We start from the raw sequence: 25,142 nt of genomic DNA on the forward strand, positions 1-25,142 counted from the left end.
CAAGCGTCACATAGATTTCTGTCATTGATCACCAAGAGTCCTAGCAAATTCAAGCAATGTTTTCAAAACAACATATTACAGAAAGAATAATTTTTATTACTTAAAATCATTTTGATTTAATGTTCGTGAAGAATTTATTGCATTGAATATTTTAAATAGCTGAAGTTTACAAGCTTATAAATATGGAACAATGAGATCATGATTAGGTTAAATGGTTACATTAAAGTAAGTAATCAGGGGACATTAAATTTTTAATAGGAAAATACGCTATGTACAATGTTACAATGTAACTGAATTAATTTCCTAATGTCTTCTTTCATAACAAAAATTCTTAGTCTTATCACAATAAATGAAGTAAAATTACTTCCAGGATTGAATCGGAGCACCACAGTGCCTGTATATACATATATTAACTTAGAAGTCTGTGTATTCATGAAAATTCATAGGAAAAAGTCCACAGAAATCAACGTTCTTCATAGAATTTGCAGGTAATTTTAATCTGATTCTTCACTGCTGAAGTAAGAGCTGTCACAATATTCAGACGTGTAAAGGAATTTGCGAGTAATTGGGTTCATCTTCGGTATCCAGGATCGGGGTATCAGATATGTTGAAAGATTAAATAAATCTACAAATACCTTGTATCTGTCACTGAAAAACAAAGACAGAGGTTTTAGATTTGTTGAAATGAAATATTTAAAATTTTCCATCAAAAATTTTTGTTTCTCAGATAATATTTTGCAAAGTACCTGCCGAGTAACTGATATAGATAGATTAAAAAAAGTAAAAATGTCATGTTAGATTCATAATAAATGTCCAACAGAGTACTCTTAACACTAAAACTTGCTTTTGTGTCTGTTAATTATTTTAAGTGTTGCAGTTTTATACTGGAAGAGCAACTGCCTTTGAAGTCAAATTTGCGTTCAAATCCTGCTTTGTCACTTGCAGCTCCTACCACCTTGGACAAGTTGTCTACACCTCAGTGTCTTGGTTTCTACCTCTGTAAAATAAAAACTACAATCCGTTCCTCCGTAATTTCCTCAGTTTTCAGACACATCTATGTATCCTATCAATAATGCTGTGAATAGTAAATAAGAATACAAATGTCCTAGAAATATCTCTACCATGTTTTAAGCGCTCGATAAATGTTGACCTTTTTTTTGGTAAAAATATGAAAAGGGCAATCCCTGGAGTAGATAGAAGTAGTTTTCATGCCATAAAATAGAGTCCTATCAGGAAATAAGAAAGTATATTTTTAGCTGTATCATTCATCTCACCAACATTACCTATTGGACTTAATGATAACCATTTGAATCTAGTCCAAACTTGAGCCAGAATGAGTTGAAAATTTTTACCTGTAATAACTCCTTTATGTCCTTGCAGGTCATACAGGCATTGGTGCCATGCCCCTTTTCATCACAAGATGAAAATAATGACTGTCCAGAGCTAAGAATTTTTATAATGACCTCCAAAGGTTCTAATAGGAATGCCTTCATCTAACTACAAATATGTTGTCAGCAGGCAGGAACAAGTATAAATGACTTTTGCTAGATAATGCCACATATACAAAGAAACAAAAATTGGTGACTTCCACCAAGATAAAAAGGTGAATTTTCCCCATCTCACCTTACTGTTGAACGCAGGTACTGGTAGCCTGAGGACCCACCGGTGCCGGTTTTGCTGCCCAGCATTCTGTGCACCAGGCACACGTGGTTATCTAGGCAAACACACAAATGAACACCATGGATATTTTTCTGCTCTTAGTTCCACAATGTTCTAAAAACAAGGGGTTGGTAATGATTATTGCTTCTGAGAAAAAAGCTCACGCCTTATCACTTGGCCATATGGAAGGTTCACCTGTGAGAGCCAGGTGAGGCCAGCAGGTTGCCCGGCACCCCACTTGGTTCAGCACCCCATTTGACTCCACCCATATTTACATTTAGCCTATGAACAAAATAGGGGAGAGCAGGGCCATAGTAGGACTTTAATGAGCTCTGGTCACTTTGCTTTTCTGGGTTTCTTCCTCCATTAAAAAGTATATTAAAGTTATATTTTTATATGGTTTTGTCATAAAGATGAATAAATTACTATTATATATTAAGGCATTTCCTTGGACGTAAAGTTTATTTTTTCCTTCTGATTATCAAATAAAATGTCTTCATGGGCCCCCCAAATTACTGTGGGCTCTAGGCACTGTGCCATTTGTGTATATGGATAAGGTAGACCCTAGGGGACAATAACTGTCAAGCTGATTTTTTTAAAAGCCAACTCAAACAAAAGATGGAAGAAAAGAGAGAGCAAGCAGGAAGGCAGACAGGAGAAAAGGGCTAAAGGAACAGGAGGAGGAGGAGAATGAAGGGGGGGCTGAGGAGAGGACTTACATCTCCATTTGGTCATGAGTGAGTCTATGTCCATAAGAGAGGTCAGTAACTGGAAAGGGACCTGGAATCTAGGTTCTTCCCTAAAGGAGAAATAAGAGGATGGGATCTATTCAAGCAAATCCAGTGCGTTAGGAAGAGCATGACTTTTGTAATCTGTTGGCCCTGGAAACAGATGTCAACTCTCCTATTAGGAGCTGTGGCATCATCTCTAGATTACCCAATCAATCTTAGTTTCTTCATCTCAAAAATGGGGATACTATGCCTCACCTTACAGCATTTGTTTGCAGAGTCTAGAATATTCCATGTAATATATATAAAGTAGCCAGCCAGAGTCACACTTAACATTGAATCTCATTAAAAGGCAGGCATACACTATCTCATATTTCCCAGCTAATACAGTAAAAAACTTTTTCCAAACAAAGATATTAAAACATGAAAACAAAAGTTTTTTTATTTTTATATATATGTATATTTTCATTATATTCCCTTTCTTCAGCTAATCCTTCAATTCTCTCAGTCCATTTTCTGCTTAAGACACATAAGCTTGAGTGGCATACATTTAGTAAGAGTTTAGGGAACGAGTCAAAATATTTTGTTTAGGTTGTCATTCTGAAGAAAGATTTGAGAGGATTACAATTTAAATAAATACAAGTCAATAAGACATCCAGTAAACATAGGTATTTTTGCTAGTATGTTATCTATTGTTCTGAATCATTCAATTCATGAAACATGAAGATGAAACTTCATACATATGAAGGAGTACGTGGGCATTTAAGGACACTTCAAATGCATTAAACAGTGAAGATTATTTTACTTGAAATTGTTGAATAAGTAGAACAACAACTTATAAGGTGTTTTCATTTTATCCATTCTTTTGATCCTTCATAAAACAGGAATAACTCTACCACGTTGTTTAGTGTCTCAACATGTTTCGTGACTGAATTTCTGAGGCAGATTGCACGGTGGTCTTTTTGGACACTTAAAATCACATAATGGTAGAATTTAATAAAAAGGATATTTGATTAATTTGTGTGGGTGGTTTTAAAAAACAAAACAAAACAAAAAACAACTACAGAGATAAAGTTAAACTCTTACTATTTAAAAGAAAGAAAATCTCCTGAAACCTCACAATCATTTTCTGTTTTCCTCCCAAACTTATTGGAACTATGATTGAAACGTATAAGCTTATGTTTGATATATTATCTATATCCAATCATCAATTTTAACTCCTGCTTCTTCCCTTCTACTTTGCTTTTACCTGTAAAAATAGATCATCAAGGCCCCCTGAAGTGCTCTGTATGAGAGTCGTCTTTCACCTGCAAAATACATAGACTTTTTAATTTAATAGGTCATTTAGGGTAGTCATGTTAATGTGGCACCATCACCTTAAAAAATTGTTATATGTTTTTAGAAAACAATGTGTTAGTTTAAAATTTTTGTCCCTTAGCTTGAAATGGGAAAACTATCATATAAATTGTTTTTTAATATTGGATTTTAAAAGACAAACTGAAATCATGTATATATATTCTAAATTCTCAAAATCTTTAAATATGCTAGGAAAACCTGATATGGAAAATACTCAAATTTCATGATATTTTTCAAGTAAAATAGTATGGTGGCTTTTTAAAAAGATAAACAAGACTCATTCTAAGTTTCATTTGAAAGTAATATTTGCTAATTCATTTAAAATTACTTAATATCACCTGACTTCAAGGAGCACAGTCATTATTTAAATTTCATATGCGCTGCTCTATCTGCAGGAAAACAAGACTTTGCTCTTCTTTACTGAGGTTTTATAGAAAACTGAAGCTAACAACCTTTAAAAGCTTATATAATTTCATATTGATTTCATATATTGCTATGCCCTATACTTGTATTTTTAAAATTAATTTTTACTTCTGTCTATTTCCAAAAGATTTATAATAAAAGTTCCAAATTAAAAAAAAAAAAACCATAAATTTCAAACAGATTGAAGAAAATAGTTAAATAATAAAAGTATTGATTACACTGGTCAATTAGGTTCCAAAATTTTTTTAATAGCTCAATATTAATTATGCCAGAAGTCTAAATGTGTGTTTTTCCTGGTCAGCTTGGGAAACTTCTTCGGCCAAGCCACCTTTGCCCTTGCAATGGAGTTTTTCCTTCCCTCTCCTACTTGAGAAGCCATTTTCAATGTACGTACCTTGGTATCCTTCATTACCTGACATATTATGAAAGTTTCTACCAATGTCTTTGAGACAACCTGGGCATTTAAACCTCTTAATATAATCTTATCATAGATAACATTAACCGATCCTTTTTTCTGAGTGGAGTATCAGTTTTCGTTTTATTTCCCCCAAGTGGGGTTTGATCTTTTGATGTCACAGTGGTACAGAGCTGAGAAACAATCCTTAAGAATAAAATTACCTACCTGTACTAAGGAGATGTTCATGACGCTTCTCATCAAATAACAAGAGTAACACCTCTTTTTGTTTCTTATGTTCAGCCATTTGTTCCTCTTTTTCCTCTGACTCTTTTTTAGCCTTTGGAGAAAATACTTCATTAATATTCCCAACAGAGAGAATAGATTCTTATTTTAGAAAATATTGCTGTGAGAAGTAGACTCACCGGGTGTAGAAAGGGTGTGCTTGGAAATATTTACCATTTCCTCTAATATTACAATTTGGAAATTATGGCTTATGAGAAGGGATCTTCCTCACAGTCACTGGTTCTGTCCTTTTAGTTCACTTTAAGTGATTTGTTAACACATTCTCTCTATAAATATCATGAGACATGGGGTCAAGTGGGCATAACTGGATACAAGCAGTCAATATGATCGAATTTTTGACAGAAATTATTTGACACAGTAAAGTAATTCCAGTTAGGAAAAGTTAAGAATTTCTAGTCAGGAAAACTTTTAATACTACTGAAATTCTATACTCAGTATTATATTCTATAAATATAATTTCTAAGATACATTTCACCCTTATATCTTTATTTATTTCATACCTACTGATTCTTTAAGAAAATTCTTCTTTTTCTGCCTACAGCACATGCTCTACTTACAACTCAATTAATTAAACTGGAGCAAAAATTAACCCAATTATATTCAAATCCTCAGAAGAACCAATCCGTTTGTTAAAAACTTGTATGCATACTATTGCCGATTAAATATCCATTTTTATAGCAAATGCCATGCTCAGGTGATAGATAAAATCGTAAGCAAAAATTAAGTCCTCTGATCTGATGCAATATATTATCTGGTAGAAATAAGACATAGAACAAATAATCACCTGAGGATTAAATTGTGACCATGAACACTCAGAAGTGTCCCATATCATACAGCGGTGTATGGGAGCAATATAGTGCCAGGGTAATTTAGAGAAGTAAGGAGATCAGGAAATGCCTTCCTGAAGAAGTTTTCCTTGAGCCAAGACCTGAAGAATGCAATAGAGTCACCTGGGGAAGAATATTCCAGACCCAGAGAGTAACATAAAAAGACTGGTGGTAAATTCAAAAAACTGAATTCAGCTTAAAGGAAATTCCGTACGGTTGGCTCAAGGGAGATCAGGAAAGGCCTCGAAGGTTATGTTAAGGATTTTTACTGTTATGCTGAAAGCAATGGGAAGACATCAAAGAGTTTTGTGCAATCACTAAATGTGACTAGATTTGCATTTTGAAAAGATTGCTCAAACTGCAGGGTGCAGAATACATTGGAATGGAGCCTTCCTGGAGAGCCTGGCAAAGCAGCCGAGAGAATAGGGCTTTAGTCCAAGTGAGAAGCAAGGCGTCTGCACGTGACGGGGCCCTGGGCGCTTATGGTAACGGCACAGTCCCTTCCCCGAATTCCTGGCAACGATGGAAAGAAAAACAAAAGGCACAGAGAGTGAAGAAGAAATTCGAGACGCTTCCATGTGTTTGATAAGGGCGGCGATGGCTACATAAGTGCAGCAGGGCCTCGCCTGTGCTGACGGACCTTGGAGAGAGGTTGGCAGGTGAAGGGGTGGGTGCAATGACCAGGCAAGCAGCTCCTGATGGCGACGGTCACGTAAACCATGAGGAGCTGCTACAGATGATGACCGCAACGTGAGGGTATTGTACAGGATGTGTTAAGTTTCTTGTACAAGATTGTTTATTTGTCTTTTCTTTGTTTGTAACTTATCTGTAAAATGTTCCCCCTACTCTCAAAAAAAAAAAATGCATGTATAGTAATTAGACTTTACCCCTCCATGTTTTCTTCCCTTATCTGACTGTCATTGCTTGCAAACCTCATTTTAGAAAACTGATCAAGTAACATGTTGCATGTGGCTTACTTTGGATAGATCTAAGCCCTTCTGCACATCTAAATTTTTATGGAGTTGGTCCAATGAGGGAACATCTGGGTTATGCCTTTTTTAAAGTAGTTTTCTTTAGGAACTGTCAGCATGTTGCTGTTGAAGTGTGGAGTTGTAACTCTGCGTGGACTATGGACAGTCAACAATATGTACTTAAAACTTGCACTATTGCAAAACAGATGTATTATCCAGGTACTCCTACACTATTTTTTTGTACTGCTGGTCCTGTACTAGAAACATTTTCTTTTATTGTTACTTGCTTTTTAAACTTTGTTTAGCCACTTAAAGAAAATCTGCTTATGGCACAATTTGCCTCAAACCCATTACAAGTTGTATATTTGTTTTCCAATATAAAAAAAAAAAAAAAAAAAGTTATCCCCCTAAAAAAGAGAGATACTTGAGAGCTATTTAGAAGGTCAAGCCAATAGCTTTTGGTGCTAGCTTAATAAAGTGGTTGAGAAAGAGGGAGTTGCCAAGGACCAATTGCATGAGTCTGACTTGACAAACTAGTTTATAGGAGAAAAACTTGGAGAAAACCAAGTTGATACAAGAGTGAATGAAAGGGAAATCTTTTTAAGTTTGTTTTTTTTTTTTAACCAGCGTAGTTTTGAGAGGACCAGGAAGAAATAGAAATTAAGATATTAAGTATATGATCTGAAATTTAAGGAGACATCTACATTAGAGGTAAACGTTTGAGAATTATTGGTGTACAAGTAGATATTGAAGCAGTGGGTATAAGTGAGTTCATCTAGTAAAATAGTACAGAGAAAGGATACAAAGGTTGTAAGCCAATGAATTGGGAAATTCCACCATTTATTGGTTGGAGAGATAAAAATGAGCCAGTAAAGGAGGCAGAGAAATAGGGACCGGAGAGTTAGATGAAGACAGAATATTGTGTACCGCATCCAAAGGGAGAAAAGTGTTCAGGAAAGAGTAAGTAGTCATTAGTGCTGAATGTCACTATTAGCTCAAGATAAGTGAAGATTTAAAAAAATGGCTATTGCCTGGCCGGGCGTGGCTCAGCGGTTGAGCATCGACCTAGGATCCAGGCCATCGGGGTTCAATTCTCCTGTCAGGGCACATGCCGGGGTTGCAGGCTCGATCAATGACTCTCTCATCATTGATGTTTCTATCTCTGTCTCTCCCTCTCCTTTCCTCACTCTGAAATCAATAAAGATATATTTTTTTAAAAATGGCTATTGTGTTTATGTACATGGAGGTCACTTGTGAACGATGGCACAAGAAGACAGACTGGATTGGGTTGAAGATTGGATGAAAAATAAAGAAATAATTATGCTAACTACTGTTCTAAAACACTTTGCAAGTATTAATCTAATTTAATGCTCATAATAATCCTATGAGATACTCTCATTTTCTATTTTATCAATGATGAAAGTGAAACAAAGAGAAGTTATGACAAAAAAGATGTTCAGTGTCATACAGTTAGGAAGTGGAGGTGGAAGCAGAGCACATGCGGTGTGACTTCAAAGTCCCTACGTTAAGCACTACTTGATAAAGCCTCTCAAGACATAGAATTAAAACAACTCTTTCAAGAAATTTAGTCCTGGAGAAACATGACATTGTCTGAGAACCAATAGGAAGAACTGGTTTTTTGTGAGCTTACTTCTGTCTAGAATTGGTTACAATCTGAAACTTTCAATAGAAATGAAAAAGGTCTATTAATCTCATCTATTTATCAAGGATAAAATCTTGCCTACAATGAACTTTTTAAGTTCATTGTTCCTAAATAAATTTAAATCAATCTTGAGATATATTCTAAGCAGATGCATTTGTGAAAGAAAAAGAACATAGGAAAATGAAAATGTAAGAGAAAAGTGGAGAATTATTAAAATAAAATTCCCAATACTTCTTCTGTAGTAAATTTATATTTACTTATGATATCATAAATACCTGAATCATTGTGAATTCTTCTTCCAGGCCTTTAACAACATTTTTTTCCAACTTTTCCCAGAAGTTAAATCCATGTGGCTCTAAACCTGGTGTTCTTTCCAGCCATGCCTTAAGTAAACATTATTTTTAAGTGAATATATTGTAAAATTTTAAATATGTGAGATACATCATAACTAAAGTTTATGAACTTGAAACAGAAAATTTTTACGGTTTTGAGAAATATATATAATATTTTTTTTGTGTGTAAATATTTTCTTTTTCTTTAATTTCTTCATTAAAAAAAAAAAAAAAGAAATCTTGCCTGGCCAGCATGGCTCAGTGGTTAAGCATAAACCTATGATCCAGGAAACTGCTGTTCGATTCCTGGTCAGGGCACATGCCTGAGTTGCTGGCTCGATCCCCAGTAGGGGGCGTGAAGGAGGGAGCCAATCAATGATGTTTCTCTCATCATTGATGTTTCTGTCTGTCTCCCTCTCCCTTTCTTTCTCTGAAATCAATAAAGACATATTTTTTTAAAAAGAGAAATATATTATATTTCATCTCTTAATTTTTAAAGAAATCATATTGTTGATGTTTAATCTTTACTTATTAAGAAATATATTATTACAAAAATCCCACTTTTGTTCTATAAATGAAGTTTTAATGAAGTCTCCAGTTTATTCTCAAAATCCTTTGTCTTAGTATCTGAAGGAATCACAACATGTATAATACATGATCTCTTCTAAATGCAGGAGCATGATGTAATTAGCAACTTTAAAATCCGTTAACTACTCAATTATTTTAATACTCCACAAGACTTTTTAATCAGAAATAAACCTAATTCATGCATGTCTATGGATTCTCATTTAACCTATTTTTGGTTTGAAATTAGCTTTCTGATTCTTTCTATCCCTATCTCTATAAGCTGTTATATAGCATTATATATGTTACCCCAAATCCATATTAACTATACCCAGGGGATTAAAGTGCAGAACATAATTCACTAAAAGAAAATGTAATCTGCAAACAAAAAGCCTTGGTAAAGGGAATTAAGACAATACAATACTTATTTAATAATTTATTTAAGAAGAAACAAATTAATAATTTCTCAAGACTATTATAGACCCATGGGGAATTAAAATATAAAAGGACAAATTCTGAAGAGTACATACTATTAGCAATATAGTTTAATTAACAAAAATACACATCTTGTGGAACTTTTCAATTACAAAGGATTTTGAAGAAATAAAGTTTATTAAATAATTAACCACACTTAGTTTAAAAATCAGCTAATTAAATTTGCTTGGTAAGGATGATTAAAAGGATTGCTTTAATAAGATGAGGTTATTGAATATTAACATAAAATTGATTTTATAAAATTTCTAAAATTCTCAAGAGAGTTCTTAATATTTAAATACTTTAATTAGGTGAACTTATGGATTTAAGTATTTTTTAATAAATTCTTTTGTTTTTATTTACAATTAATGTGACCAAACTTTGATATGAGTTTTACCATTCTTATCTAGCAGAAGCTAAACTAAAAAGCTATGTTGAGTTTGACCTTAGAAATAGTATTTGAGCACGTACCTCCACTAGTTGCAAAAGTGTTTTTGCCTGCTCGGAATTCAGTAGCATTTCATTTTCTTCTCCTTTGAAGTTATCGCGATAATGTCTTCTGTTATAAGGGACTCTTAAACTCTGAAGAACACCCATCTTGTTTTCTAATAGTCGGAACTGCAGACTCTGGAAGCCTGATGCTGCAGATAAGTGCTCTCTTTGAGAATAATTGGGGGAAGGGAAGAAAAAGAAAGAAATGTGTTAACATTGTAAATCATAGTTTTACTCTCTTAGATATCATCAAGAACACAAACACAACTGCCCAGAGTTGGACCTATGACTCGGACATTACTGAACTAAGGAAAATGAGTTTCTTAAACATCATTGTTAATATCTGCCAATCAATTTAAAATTGAAATGTTTGTATAGTTTGTAAAATGTGTATATATATATATATATATATATATATATATATATATGTTACACACACAAATACGTATACACATATATATGTATCTGTGTGTATTAAAGTTCTTCTTAAAGACCGATGGACCTTGAGCAATGTATTTTCAATAGTGCTAAAATTATCTTTATAATTTATAAATATTATTCAATCCCTCCTAAACTTATATTCTTTGTGTGTGTGTGTGTGTCTGAGGGTTTTTTTTGTTAATCCCTTCACCTTTTTCACCCAGCCTCCCTACTTCCTACCCTCTGACAGGTGTCAGTCTGTTCCCTGTATCAATGAGTATATTTCTGCTTTGTTAGCTTACTTTGTTCATTAGATTCCACATTTGAGTGAAATCATATGGTTCTTATCTTTACCTGACTGGCTTACTTCACTTAGCTTAATGTTCTCCAGGCCCATCCATGCTGTTACAAAGGGTAAGAGTTCCTTATTTTTTATAGCCAAGCAGTATTGCAGCATCTAAAACTTACATTCTTGAATATTATCATTGATGTCACTACCTAGTATTATTATGAGCACCAATGAGATACTACAAGTAAAATAAAGAGGATGTTGCCTAGGACACAATAGGCAATCAAAATGTTATTATTCTTACCCTACACAACTACCCAAACTCTTACACCTTTGTAAGTGTCCTTCATCTAATTGGTACTAGTTCAATTTTTTAATTCCTCCATGAAGGAATTTTGCTACATTTCCTTTAAATATCAAACATATTGGACTATATATTACATTATCAAATGCACCTAGGAAAATCTATCTTCAAATTTGGTATGGAAAAAGTTTTTTCTGATATATATGTATAGGTAGATATAGATATAGATATATAGATATAGATGATATATACATACAGATATAGATGACATAGATAGAGATGATAGAGATAAAGACAGAGATAGAGATAGAGATAGAGATAGAGATAGAGATAGAGAGAGAGAGAGAGAGAGAGAGAGAGAGAGAGAGAGAGAGAGAGATAGAGATAGAGATAGAGATAGAGATAGAGATAGAGATAGAGATAGAGATAGAGATAGAGATAGAGATAGAGATAGAGATAGAGATAGAGAGAGGTAGAGATAGAGGTAGAGGTAGAGATAGAGATAGAGATATATATGACTTTGGCTGCCTAGAAATGTAGAAGTAAGATTTATAATTCAATCCATAACTTATTTTGATGTTTTTGCTGACACCCTTCTCTACCACTCTTGTTTCTCTTTTATTTTTAGCTTTTGATATTTAAAAAATTTAGTTATATGCATTATATCAGCCATTTTAGCCATTTTGATAAGTGGCCTAATATTCTTTTTGGATAAAAATAGGGCACAAGGATGAACTGAACTGAAATTAATTAATCATATTATGTTCGTATGTAAAGGAGAATGATGAAATATTTTTAATAACTTCTCAAATGTTTCATCAAGACTCCCAAGAGTTGATAGTGACAAAGTGACAGACTCCTCATATCACATAATACACGTGTCCTCCTTTTACCCCACCAGAGTGAGATGGTAAACCCCACTTGGTAATCACAAAGCCATGGTACACACCTGAAGTCATTGAAGTCCAAGGCTGTCATCGTTTCCAGAATAGAAAACTGCTCTACCAATAGCTTAAGGATCACCACCACTCGGTGCATCCGTGTCACAATTGTAAGCATGTTCCTTTCATCCTTAACCTGATGGTTAAGAAATGAGACACTGAGTAATCAATTCTGGTTTTTAGGAGATACAAAATAGACTACAAACAATAGTACATTGCTATTAATTTCATCTTTATTTCAGAAAGGAACATTGGAACAAAAATTTGCCATAAGCTTGTGTATGTTGAATTAATAGTAACTGAATTGTGTGCAAAGAATGTCTGCAAAATCAGAATCATTTCTCTTTCTTTAAAAATAGAAAATTACATGGAAACAAGTTAGGAGTAAATTCTGAAAAACAACACCCACTCATTTTAAAGCAAAATGGAGAGAATGCCAAGTTTGCTTCAAGGAATAAAAGTTAAGGTAACATGGAAACTTCTGGGTGAGCAACACCTGAATAAATCTGCTCTCTACTGAGGGACGATGTTGCCATTGACATAAAAGGGAATTGCATTCACATATTTAAGAAAAGTATTGTCTGTGTATTCTGTTCTCTTTTCCCCAGCCCCTCCTGGAGCAGGGCTTCCTCCAAGGCAGAGCACCTACGGGGAGGCATTGGGAGCAGGAAGCAGGGTGAGGGGCCTGAAAGTGCAGTTCAGCCTCTGCCACCATCCGCGGTTCCGCTCTTCTCCCACCCTGGTCTTCTCTGTCCTTTTTGGCCCCCCTTCCTTCTCGAGTCTTTTCTCTTTTTCTGCCTCTTCCTTCTCTTCCTGTATGCTTTCCTCATATTGTTCCTATCTTCCCACAGGGAATATTCATTAGAAATACAATTCTGGTACTTATAAATTAAAGGCTCAATCTTAGCTACTCTGGCAATCTGCCATCATCTAAAACAACTATTCTTAAGGGTAAAAAATAATAATAAATGGGTTCTAAACAAGGGGCTTGAAACTGAAATTTGAAAGGAACTTGAATGAAATGTATGTGTGGCATTGTCCAGTGAAAAAAATGTTTTTGTTAAGTAATAACTTCACCATGTGGTGTGAAATTTTTCTCATTAATAATATTTTCTACATTCTCCAAAAAGAGTATGAAACCAACATTGTGACATAATAACTCACGTGGCCATTCTGGAAGATCTCACAAACGGAATCTAATTCCCAGAGGATCTGCTTAAACCAAAGTTCATAAGCTGCAATGAAAAAAACCATTGTCAGTTGGAAAGTTTGGGGAGCCTCTTTGACCATAATTATGTGAAAGACATTGAAAGAAATAAAAATGGAATGTAAAAATCAATAAATACCAAGAGAGTCCTATTTTTATGCTATAATCAAATATTAGTGATAAATTTATAATAGCCTCCTTTGATTGAATATTTTAATATGCCATGTGTATTATCTATATGCTTTATAGTTGTTATTATTAAACTGATTTCTCTCAACAAATATGTTGTTTAAGTCTTTCAGGATAAAACATATGATCTAATTCTACCTTCCCATTGGAAGATGGAGGTATGTGGAGAAGCAGCAGTGAACTGGATTTCATCTATAGACAGAAACATCATTTACTAACCTAATGAATATGACAAGGTTTTCATTTCTTGGGGCTTAGAAAATTGTGGGGAGGAAAAGCTTATGAATGGTCTAAATCTAAAACTTTGCCTTAACTTTTATGCATATATGCATAATCCATGGACACAGACAATAGTGTGGTGAAGGCTTGGGGGGAGGAATGCAGATGGGAGGGGGTCAATGGGGAAAAATAAAGGGGATATCTGTAATACTTTCAACAATAAAGATAAATTAAAAAACTAAAACAAAAAAACCCTTTGTCCTATTCATCTATTTCCCTTAGTACCTAGACAGTGTTGGCAAAAGATAAACACCAGGTGATTATTTTATGAATAAACGAATTAAATAGCCAATGTAGTCATTAGATGAGCATAGAAAATCAATAATCTTAAAGATCTCTAAGGCATTCTATTTGGTGTTATCATATGGATACAGGCTATGTTTCTGTACTAGTTAGGGGAATCAAATTATATTTTAAAATACATTTAAGGATACTTTAGGGATTTAATTTTCATATTTGGACAAAGAGCAAATCAGATATTTTCTTGATCAGTTTATGTAGCAGTTTTTTAGGTTTAACTTTGTGTGGCTAGTCCCATGACTCACTGATTATATTTTGTAACTGAAGGATGGAAGGAAAGTCTCCCTATCAAATAATGATAGCTACCATTTATTACATGCTTGTTATGTGCTATACCTTGGTCTAAGTGCTTAATGCACATTACCCCATTTCATCTTCACAAGAACTCTATGAATAAGAAAATAAATAATTCTTTCCATTTTACACATGGAGAAATGGAGAGTTACTCGTTAAGGAACCTGACCAAGCTCTCACAATTTATAAAGGTAGAGATAGGATTCTAAACAATTTTTTGATTCCAAATTTTCTGCTACCCTTCCATGATTCTTCCCCTATTGCTTTTGTCTTGGTATAAGCCACCAATAAAAATTAAGCCAATTATTTTTTGTTTTTAATTTGTTTACTCAAAGAAGTTAATAATTTTAACCAGTCAGTGAAGTAAACAACCATTTGAGGAAAAACAAAAAACACAAAGAACAGGTAAAGAAAGAAAACATGTCTAGAAATGGGTCAATGACTAGCTTGGGTCATTGGGCCCTGGACAACCAGAGGACAGGACTAGGGCACCAACAATCTTAGAGTAAGTCTTAATATTCTGGGGTCACAGACTTCTTTAAGACACATATTCACAATATTTTGCACATAATTTCATAGTCCAGGGACTTTCTAAACTCCCAAAGTCATGAACTCCTATTTTATTTATTTATTTATTTATTTATTTATTTATTTATTTATTTATTTATATTTATTTATTTAAAATATATCTTTATTGATTTCAGTGAGAGGAAGGAAGAGGGAGAAAGAGAGAGAGAGAAACAACAATGATAAGAGAGTCATTGATCAGCTGTCTCCTGCACGCCCTTGACTGGGGATCTAGCCTGCAACCATGGGATGTGCCCTGACCGGGAATCGAACCCTTATCTCCTGGATCTTAGGTCAATGCTCAACCACTGAGCCACGCCTGGCCGGGTGTGAACTCCTACTTTAAAAACCACTTGCCCATGTTGGTATCACCACTGCCACCAACAACCTCAATCACTGGAACAACCTTCAGTTATTCCCTCTCAAGGTTACCTTCTGAGTGACCTTATACACCTTGACCTTTGTCCCCCAGTCAATGTGCAGGTGGGAGCTGTGGATTTCTTGGGGGAAGGACTGGAGAGTCTGATGGGGCAATCCTTTATTCCACCAACAGTCCCTGTAACCTTTGCTCCTTCACCTACTCCTGCTGTGGTCAGCAGTGGTCTGAATGATCTACAGTAAACCCTCGATTTTGTAGATCTCGATTTAATGAACTTCAGACTTAACAGACAAAATTTCTCATCCACATGTCATGTGTGAAAATTAACATCCTGTTAATTTTTAAATGCTTTTAAACAAGATTTGTTTGTAATTAAATTAATGGGTTATTTTTTTTTTGGTTATTAATTCGTTATTTTCAACAAAACAAATAGTTCAAATACAGTTAAACCTCAATATAAGGGACTAATTGGGGCGAGGTGTTACTGTATTTGAACTCTCTACAGGGACTGGCAGGGCACCTGGTGGATATGTGGCCCCTAAGCCTGTGTGATTGCCTACAGTAAAGGCTTGGTTTCTGAAGCATTTGTCCATCGCCAAATGGACGTTTTTGGAAATGAGCTTCACCAACAAAGCTCTGCAGCACATGAGATTTTGCAATCCAGTTGAACAAGAATAGCTTTGGTGTAAACCCCAGCACTCGTCTGGCCATCCATATACCACTGATGCCAAATCAGAGCATTGACGTCTCCCCATTTCTCAATACCTTGGGCCCCGTCATGAAGACACAACCCTGAAGGACCTGCAGGTTGCTGTGAAAACAATATTGATGTCTCCTGCTTCCGCTGCCTCACCCCACTCAATGTGCTGTCTGCAGATGGCAAAATGAAGAGCCATGTCTTCCTTGCAACATGGAAGAATATTCCCAATGAAAATGAACTTCAGTTTCAGGTGAAGGAACGTCATTTAAATGTTGACACTGTTTCCAGCAAGTTGTAAAACAACTATTGCCAAGAAAACTGGGAAACAGCAGGACACTCTGTACCCATCTCTGATGCTCACTAAGGACATTTGGATCTTGGCCAGGAAACCCCAACCGGACGCAGTTGCTGAGGTGTAGAGCCGCTGAAGTCTCTTGATACATCTATCAGGTCTACAACAGCATTTTGAAAAGCTAACAGGCTGATCCAGTGCCATCAGGCCACCCTGTGAGCAGTTCAAATCAAGAACTCTTAACTAGAAGAAATTGTAAAATCTGAACCCAAATATACTGACGCCACCCACCAGGGTAGTGACCAGTCTAACCTGTGCTAACATTAGGTCACAACCTGTTGGATAGTTTCAGTTTCCTGGGAAAGTTTGTAGCTACTGCTTCAATCACTTCCCACCTCTTGCCACCTGTTGCTGCTATCTGTCCTTACTGTGGGCTACTCCATACTATACCAATGCTGGCATTTAAAAAATATATTTGTTTTTATTGATTTTAGAAAGAGAAGGGAGAGGGAGAGAGAGATAGAAACATCAATGATGAGAGAGAAACATCGATCAGCTGCCTCCTGCATGCCCCTTACTGGGGATCCAGCCCACAACCTGGGCATGTGCCCTGACCGGGAATTGAACCAGGGACCTCTTTGTTCATGGATCAACCCTCAACCACTGAGCCACACCAGCCAGGCAGCACTGCATTTTTGAATGCAGTTTAATGTTTTGTAATTGAGAGGTCATTTCAAAAGCAGAAAAAGACAAAAAAAATATTAAATCAAAGAAAAGTGTCACTGAAACACACAAAAAAATTTAAAAACTTAAAACTGCCCAGAGGTTTTAGGTGTGAAAACAATAAACACGCATTTTTGCCAAAATTTACATTTCTATTAAGTACCAGACTTATATGGGAGCATGTAAAGTCACAATAAATTTGAGTGATCTATTTCTTGAAAGCAGTTTTTTTTAAAACTTTCAAGTTGAAAAATCGTAACATCTTAGCTTGAAAATTCTTTGTCAATTCCAAGATAAAGGTCTCTTTGGACTTAGAACAAAGCTCAAAGTTCAACTAGCAGTAAAGTAACATAAAGAAGACTTATGTCCTATGAGAATTGATCTGACAGTAAAATATTCTTGAGCATTTCTCACAAAGCTGATTCTTTGATCTTTCACCATCTTATAGTTAAAAGAATTGTAACTTTCCTCATTATTGATGGGAAATGCCTGAGGAATAGTTATTGTCCAAACTTTTGTGCAACTTACCTTGATGAGTTATGATAAAAAGGTGTTCATCATGGATTTTATTTCCATTTTTTTCACTTTGAAGCTCCTGGGCATTCAAAACTTTTTCCAACTTTAAACAAAAAAATAGAAAAACTGATTTTGTACAAACCTCCAGGAATAAGATAAATAAGTTGTGGGGATCTAATGTATAACACAGTGATTATAGTTATATATTTGAAACGTGCTAAAAGAGTAGATCTTAAATGTTCTCACCACGCACACACAAAAATGGCAATGATATGATGTGATAAGCCATGTTAGCTCAATGCTACACTGGAAATCATATTGAACTATATAAAGGCATCAAATCAACATGTTGTAACCTTACATTGCACAATGTTACATATCAATTATATCTCAATAAAACTAAAAAAAAATTAAGTGACTGATTTTGAAATTGCAAAGCTTGTGTTTTTTTTAATCAACTTTAATACGAAGTAGAATACAATACTGAAAAAAAATCCCCAAATTCTCAAATTCTCAGGATCCATTCTATTCTCTTTTAAACATGAGTCTCATCATAAACAGTGAGTTGAATTTATGTTTTTTATTTTTTCCAAAGAATTTTATATTTGGTAGGATTCTATTACAACAAGTGCTATTACACTCATTCAGAAGTCATAGTTCTTCTATCTCTTGAAATAAGTGTGATAAAAACTTGACAAGTTGCTTAGAGGACTGCTTATCTTCCATTCTTCTATTCTCCTAAAGAACCTATTCTAAGAAGATCTCAACATTTTTAAATTTATCTTTATTGTTGAAAGTATTACAGATGTCCCCTTTCCCCCCCCCCCATTGACCCCTTCTACTCCCCCCCTTGCCCCGGGACTTCCCCACACTATTGTCTGTGTCCATGGGTTATGCATTTATGCATATATAGTCTTTGCTTAATCTCTCCCCACCCACCCAGCCACCCCCATCTTCCCTCTGAGATGTGCCAGTCTGTCCCAGGCTTCTATGTCTCTGGACCTATTTTATTCATAGGTTTATTTTGTTCTTTAGATTCCACTTATGAGTGAGATCATGTGATACTTGTCTTTCTCTGCCTGGCTTATTTCACTCAGTACAACAGTCTCCAGGCCCCTCCATGCTCCCTCAATGAGTAAGAGATGTTTTTTTACAGCTGCATAGTATTCCATTGCGTAAATGTACCACAGCTTTAGCATTCTTTATCAGCTCATTCTCAGAAACCCATATATGCTCTAATCATTTCACTTCTTAAACAGTATAGAACACAAACAGGCGGAAAAGTATTCCAGAATAGTCTCCAATACCTCCTTTGTATCACACACCCCTCTTTTATTTATTAATGATTTCAAGAAAACCTGTGCCTTTAACATTTCTACTTTATAAAAGGGATATAAAAGAGAAATTTTTCTAGAATCATTTGTAATTATTTAGGCTAGAATTTAGTGATCTTATTTATACAAATTGTCCAGTGCCTGCCAGCTATCTATGCTAATGTGATCATTTATACTCTTCTGCCCAGATTCAATGTTCTCTGCTGAATTTCTACAGGTCTCTTGAATTGTTCTAACAAAAGTTGAAAAAGCATAAATTTGTATGAAAAGGGATATCGTGAGGTCCAGAAAACTACTTAGGACGAAGAAAAAACAAGACAACAAAATACCCAACAATGGAAGCTAAACTCTGTAAGATACTCAGCTACTTACATGCAGATAATTCCCATAGATAAGTCCTCCTTTGCTGGCTTTATTTATACCAGTTTGTGCTTTGTCTTCATCATTGCCTTCTAAAGATAGTTTTTTAAAGTCACACCTGCAAATTAAATAAGCGATGAGAAAAAATAGATCTCGAGAAAGCACAGTAACTAATAATATGAGTGATTAAAACTCTCTTATTGCTAATTTTTTTAAAAAAGACTATTAAACAAGAGAATAAGGGTGACAGTTTTCAATGCTTTTGAAATTCAGAAACTAAAGTGTTCATACTTAGCATTTTAAAAGCCTACCTATATTTGGAATAGAGGTAAATACTTACTCAAAGTCATTTCTTAAAAATGGGCAGCCACTCATGGTGAAAACACACTGTCTGAGAAGCACTGAAGTTTGGCACTAGACGGATGATATCATTGACCTTTCCCGATATTCTGTTGCTGCCTTTTATTTATCCTGCTCACTCTGGACCTGCCAATCAGCTTTCTCCGTGTACTCTTACTATGCTCTCATTTCCATTGGTTCAGAAGTTGAACCTTTGTAAACTTCAGGATGGACCTATGCTGGGGGCAGTTTGTTTGCTAGAGTAATGAGCATCCTGCCAAACTGAATCATTTGACTTGACCAGTTCTGTTTTCGCATCCCAAATAACAAACATTAAATAAATCAATAGGAGCCAAGTTGTTGTTGTTTTTAAAGATATTTAACTGTTCTACTCCCAGGATGCATACTGTTAAGACATGTAAGGTAATGAGCTTTTAAAAAAAAACCAATGTTTATTCTCTCAGTCTCAAATTTGGATATTCTTACAAGCCCTGAGCCAAAAACTAAACACAAATATCCCTGGGGAAAGAAAATCGTTATAGAACAGAGGAAGGTAAATGCTCAAAGCCCATTTCCGTCTCATCTTCACAGTCCTTCTGGCCTAAATCTCATTCTCGTAATTAGCAGCAGGTACAGGCTGCCATATTGTATTGGAACTTAAATAGACATGACTAACTTAGTGCTCACCTGTGGCACCCCAATTATAGGACACTGGGAGTCATCTACATTGGGGTGCTTGTCTCTAGATAACTTAAAAACAATCATATGCCCACAATTTTAAACAATGTCAGTGATACAGTATTCTTCCTGGAAAACGTTATTGCTCTAAGTTCTTTTGAGGACCATTGAGCCATGGACAGAAGCTCCATCACCCTGTCCTTAGTACACCACTGCTAAGAACCTAGAGCCAACATTCCTCATTATTTGACCCTCTAAAATGATTGATATATGTCTAATTTACTAACGTAATTAAAGTTCAGAAACTTTATTTCTAGTCTTGGCTCTACCACTAATTGTGTGTCACGGAAAAAAAAAAAAAAAATGGAACTCTATACACATCAACTCCCTCACCAAAAGAAATGAAGATGCTTAAAATTGATTGTAGCCCGACCAGGCGTGGCTCAGCAGTTGAGCATTGACCTAGGATCCAAGAGATTGGGGTTCGATTCCCTGTCAGGGCACATGCCCAGGTTGTGGGCTGCAGCTGATCAATGACTCTCTCATCACTGATGTTTCTGTCTCTCTCTCTCTCTCCCTCTCCCTTCCTCTCTCTGAAATCAATAAAGATATATTAAAAAAAAATTTGATTGTAGTTTCAAAGATCCTAATGCACCCTAAAATCCTGATTTTATGACTCTAAAATAAGTTATAATGTTTAATGCAGATTTACAGCAGGGTAAACAACACAAAAGTGCTATGTCATAAGAGAACTGGGAAAGCATCAAAATCACATCCTGGATCTCTCATATTCCCTACAGGACACTCTGTAGGGTTTTTACAGGACACTCCAGCAATTGCTTACTGTAGGAACTCACTTTAGAGATGCTGTGTGGCTTTAGCAGCAAAAGCATTTGGGAGATGTTGAACTCTCTGTGACTGTTTAACATTTTGGGACTGTTTAACTCTCTGTAACCTTCATTTGGCAAACTATGCCAAAAACCAAATGCTGCCCAAAGACAAATGTCACGTACCGAGGAAGGAGGTTAATGAAGGTATAGAGTGTACAAACTGCCTGATGTTATCTTTTTACTTTTCTTTTAACTCAGTGATACATTGTTCTCTCAAGAGGCCTACCACTACTCACCATTTGGTTTTGCTATTAACCCCTGTTATTAATCTCCTTTAAAAAGGAACTCTGTCCTAGGAGGGGTGCAGATTCTTCCTGGCCCGCCACCACTGGGAGCAGGCTCCTTGCCCATGTATATAAGTTGCTCTTGTTAAAGCTCTTATAAATTTAATGAAGGCTGTGTGCTAGTTCTTCTAAATTAATCCTGAATTTAGACTTTTGGGGCTTCTCCCCAACATCTGGCTCTGTGAGTAGGATTCCAAAGAACTCATAAAAGCCAGGAGCAAATGGGGGGAAACACGGGCTAAGCTGGAAGAAATCCCAGGATGGCCAAGCACTCATGCTCTGGGCCAGTTGGCACAGGCCTTATAGGCTTGGGGAATGGTGTGTAAGTATGAGGATACCCCCAAAATGCCTTCTGGAGTAGCAGAGTTATGGAAGAGGCTGAAGGTACATAAAGAAAAGAAAGGTGTAAAGGCAACTGTGGCTGCTGTGGCCTGGCCCCTTCTGTGCACTGGAAGTTTCCTTGGGAAGAGGCTAGAGTGCTTGCCTCAGGGAATCGCCATTTGGAAGATGCCCTCTGGCTGGAAGGGAAGCTCACCTGACACAGGCAGCTGCTACTGAAGGGCTCTCACAATGTTTGCCCATAGTATCAGTAGGACAGGATTGCTTACCTGGGGAGCATGCAGAGATCACTGATACAGTGAAAGAGCTATACAGATTGGGCATAAATTGTCCCACCCATAGTCTTTTTAACAGCCTTGTCTGGCCAGTCCGTAAGCCAAATGGATCATGGATCATGACAGTGGACTACTAGGAGCTTAATAAAGTAATTCTGTCAATCCATGCTGCAGTTCTAATATCACCTGATTATTAAATGAAGTAAGTAACCCTGGTTGGTGTGGCTCATTTGGTGGGAGCATCATCTCATACAGAGAAATGTTAGGGGTTCAATTCCTGGTCAGGGTACATACCTAGGTTTTGGGTTCTATCCCTAGCCCAGCATGTACAGTAGGCAACTGGTCGATGTTTCTCTCTCTGTCTCTCTCTCTCTCATCAATAACCATATCCTTAAGTGAGGATTTAAAAAAATAAATGAAGTAGGCAAATCCTTAAGAATCTATCATTTTGTATTAGACCTGGCTAATGCCTTCTTCATTATTCCTATAGATGTGCAAAGTCAAGATCAGTTCACCTTCAGCTGGAATGGAGACCATTGGAGGCATTTCAGATGTTACCACAAGGCTATCTGCATAGCCCCACCATCTGCCATGGTTTAGTAGCAAAAGATATATATCTATGAAAAGGTGGAGAGGGGCTGGCATTATGTCATTACAATAATGACATTATTCTAACTGGTAATGACCTCAGTATTTTATAGAAGGCAGCAGAGTTTCTACTGGGGCACCCAGAAAGACCGGAATAGGCCATAAATTGCAATAAGGTTCAAGGCTTGGGATCCTCTGTCAAATTCCTGGGAGTTGCCTGGTCTAGTAAGACAAAAATTATTCCGGCTGCTGTGCCAGAAACAGTAAAACAACTGCGAACATTCTTGGAAGTGCTTGGATGTTGAAGGCCTTTAATTCCCCATCTAGCTCAGCTCTTACATCCCTTGTGTAGATTACTAAAGAAATGAACAGTTTGGGATTGGAGACGAGAGCACACTGTTACCTTTATCAGTGCAAAGGTGGCAGTAAAACAAACAAAAATTAGGGGTGATGGATGGGACCAACCCTTGTAAGTTAATTGTTTGTTCTATCCCGAGGGCTTTGGGCAGAGCTCAGGCCAAAAGCAAGATGGGAGGAAGGTGGCCCTAGGTTTCTGTTCCCAATTATGAAAAGCAGCTAAACAAAGGTATAGCCCTATGGAAAAACAAGTCTTGGCAGCGTGCTTCAGTCTACAGCATGTAAAGAGTGCCAGGAAAGCCCTGACAGTGGTGCTAAAGACACAATACCCCATTGCTAGATGAGTCGGGAATTTTCCAAGCCCCAACTGGGGGCGGCCCAGTTCACTATCCTACATAAGTAGCATGTATATTTGCACCAATGATATATTGTACCAAACAGTCCACTTAGTGCTGACCAGCCTGCCATCCTGGGTCCAGTCACATATATTAGTGAAATGCCTGAAAACACTGAAATGGGCCTATGGACACACCCATCGTTAGAGTTGCATATTAGGAAGGTCAATTATCAGTCCTCACAACTGCATGGTAAACATCAGTGTGGTCTTGTCTCCAATCCCAAGCACAATCCACAGTGTTGGATCACAGTAACAAGACAACCAAATATAAAGACTATATGTCTGGACAGAGAAAGCCAACAAAGCAGTCAGTGGGCTGAGCCACTAGCAGCCTGGATGGTACTGATACATAAACCAAGGTCTATCACTTTGGTAACTGATAGTTGGGCTGTTTACAAAGGCCTTACTCTGTGGATGAGACAATGGAAAAAGAACAACTAAGAAGTCAACAGGGCCCACTTTGGAAAGCTGAAATGTGGAATGAGATCTGGGAAAAGACAAAAGGCTTGAAGGTCACTGTGTACAGCGAACTGGCCCATAGTGATACACCCCCTCCAGGGAATCAGAAGATGGATCAGATGGATCCAGTTGGGAACTCGATGTGCTATTACAAACCAAGACAGAAACACTCTGACCTATGATTCTTAGTATAGATGACAAAGCAGCCTGTATTTTGCCTTAAGCTTATGATTTACCATTGTTCGTGCATGTAACTTCTTTGTCTTTCTGGCCATAGCACACAAGGTAACCTATTCACCACCTGGGCTCACATGTCAGCAGCACTCCAAATTAAGAATGACTGCTGGGTCTGTGAAAAAATGCCCTCTTTTGCCACTGACAGGCTCCCATGGAAGATATATACTTATTGATGCTCTAGGAGGACCTTTCACACATATATTTACTGACTATTATATATATACTCGTGATAATCATAATACTTACTCTGACCCAAATGACTAATCAAATCTCAACTATTCAGCAGTTAAAAATTAATCCTCTGTCCACTTGGTTTCAGTCTTCATCACTACCTTGAAAGGAACTCCACTGTTTTCTGTTTGTTGACTATACTAGGCATCTGTGGAGTATACTCTTGCTGTGCCCTCAGACTCCAAACCATTACTGTACAAAGGGTCCAAAAATTTTTGCAAAAGATTATTGCACAAAATAGAAGGACTAACATTACATCTGGGGTGGAGTGCAGGGAAACTAACTTTAGAGATAAAATATAGCTCCAACAACAAAGGTTTTGAGGAGATATTGAATTCCCTGTAACTGTTGAACTCTTTGTGACTATTTAACTCTCTGTAACCTCATGCTTGTGTGAATACCTAGAAAACCAGATGCCTTCCCAAAGCAAATGTCATATTCCCAGGAAGTTAATATATAAACTTCATATGTCTGTTGTTATCTTTTTCCTTTTCTTTTAATAGTGATACATTGTTCTCTCAAGAAGTCTACACAACTACCCACCATTTGGGTTTGCTATTAATCCCTGCTATTAATCCCCTTTAAATAGGAACTCTGGGAAGAGATTAACCAAAGAATTTATATACATATCATGGACACAGACAATAGTGTGGTGAAGACCTGGGGTAGGGTGCAGGGTAGAGGAGGTCAATGGGAAGAAAATGGGAACATCTGTAATACTTTCACCAATAAAGATAAATTTTAAAAAAGGGAACTCTGTCCTGGGAGGGTTGTGGATTCTACCT

At 36.4% G+C, this 25,142-nt stretch overlaps 2 protein-coding genes across 2 annotated transcripts in view; one reads left to right on the forward strand and one right to left on the reverse strand.

Moving 5' to 3' along the window:
* CTSO (cathepsin O) overlaps nt 1–25,142 on the forward strand; it is a gene marked incomplete at its 3' end in the record, with an annotated part of 91,520 nt that overhangs the window by 16,874 nt on the left and 49,504 nt on the right. The gene's annotated exons all lie outside the window — the stretch shown is intronic.
* TDO2 (tryptophan 2,3-dioxygenase) lies at nt 78–19,719 on the reverse strand. The gene is made up of 12 exons (XM_081136653.1): nt 19,624–19,719; nt 19,296–19,401; nt 17,602–17,692; nt 13,308–13,378; nt 12,152–12,279; nt 10,169–10,355; nt 8,603–8,710; nt 4,789–4,900; nt 3,637–3,694; nt 2,379–2,458; nt 1,624–1,714; nt 78–648 (listed from the first exon to the last, which is right to left on the reverse strand). The coding sequence occupies exons 1-12, from the start codon at nt 19,656–19,658 to the stop codon at nt 495–497; spliced, it is 1,221 nt and encodes a 406-aa protein (XP_080992779.1). The 5' UTR covers nt 19,659–19,719; the 3' UTR covers nt 78–494.

This window comes from Miniopterus schreibersii (genome assembly GCF_964146895.1).
Source record: "Miniopterus schreibersii genome assembly, chromosome: 4".
NCBI lineage: Eukaryota > Metazoa > Chordata > Mammalia > Chiroptera > Miniopteridae > Miniopterus > Miniopterus schreibersii.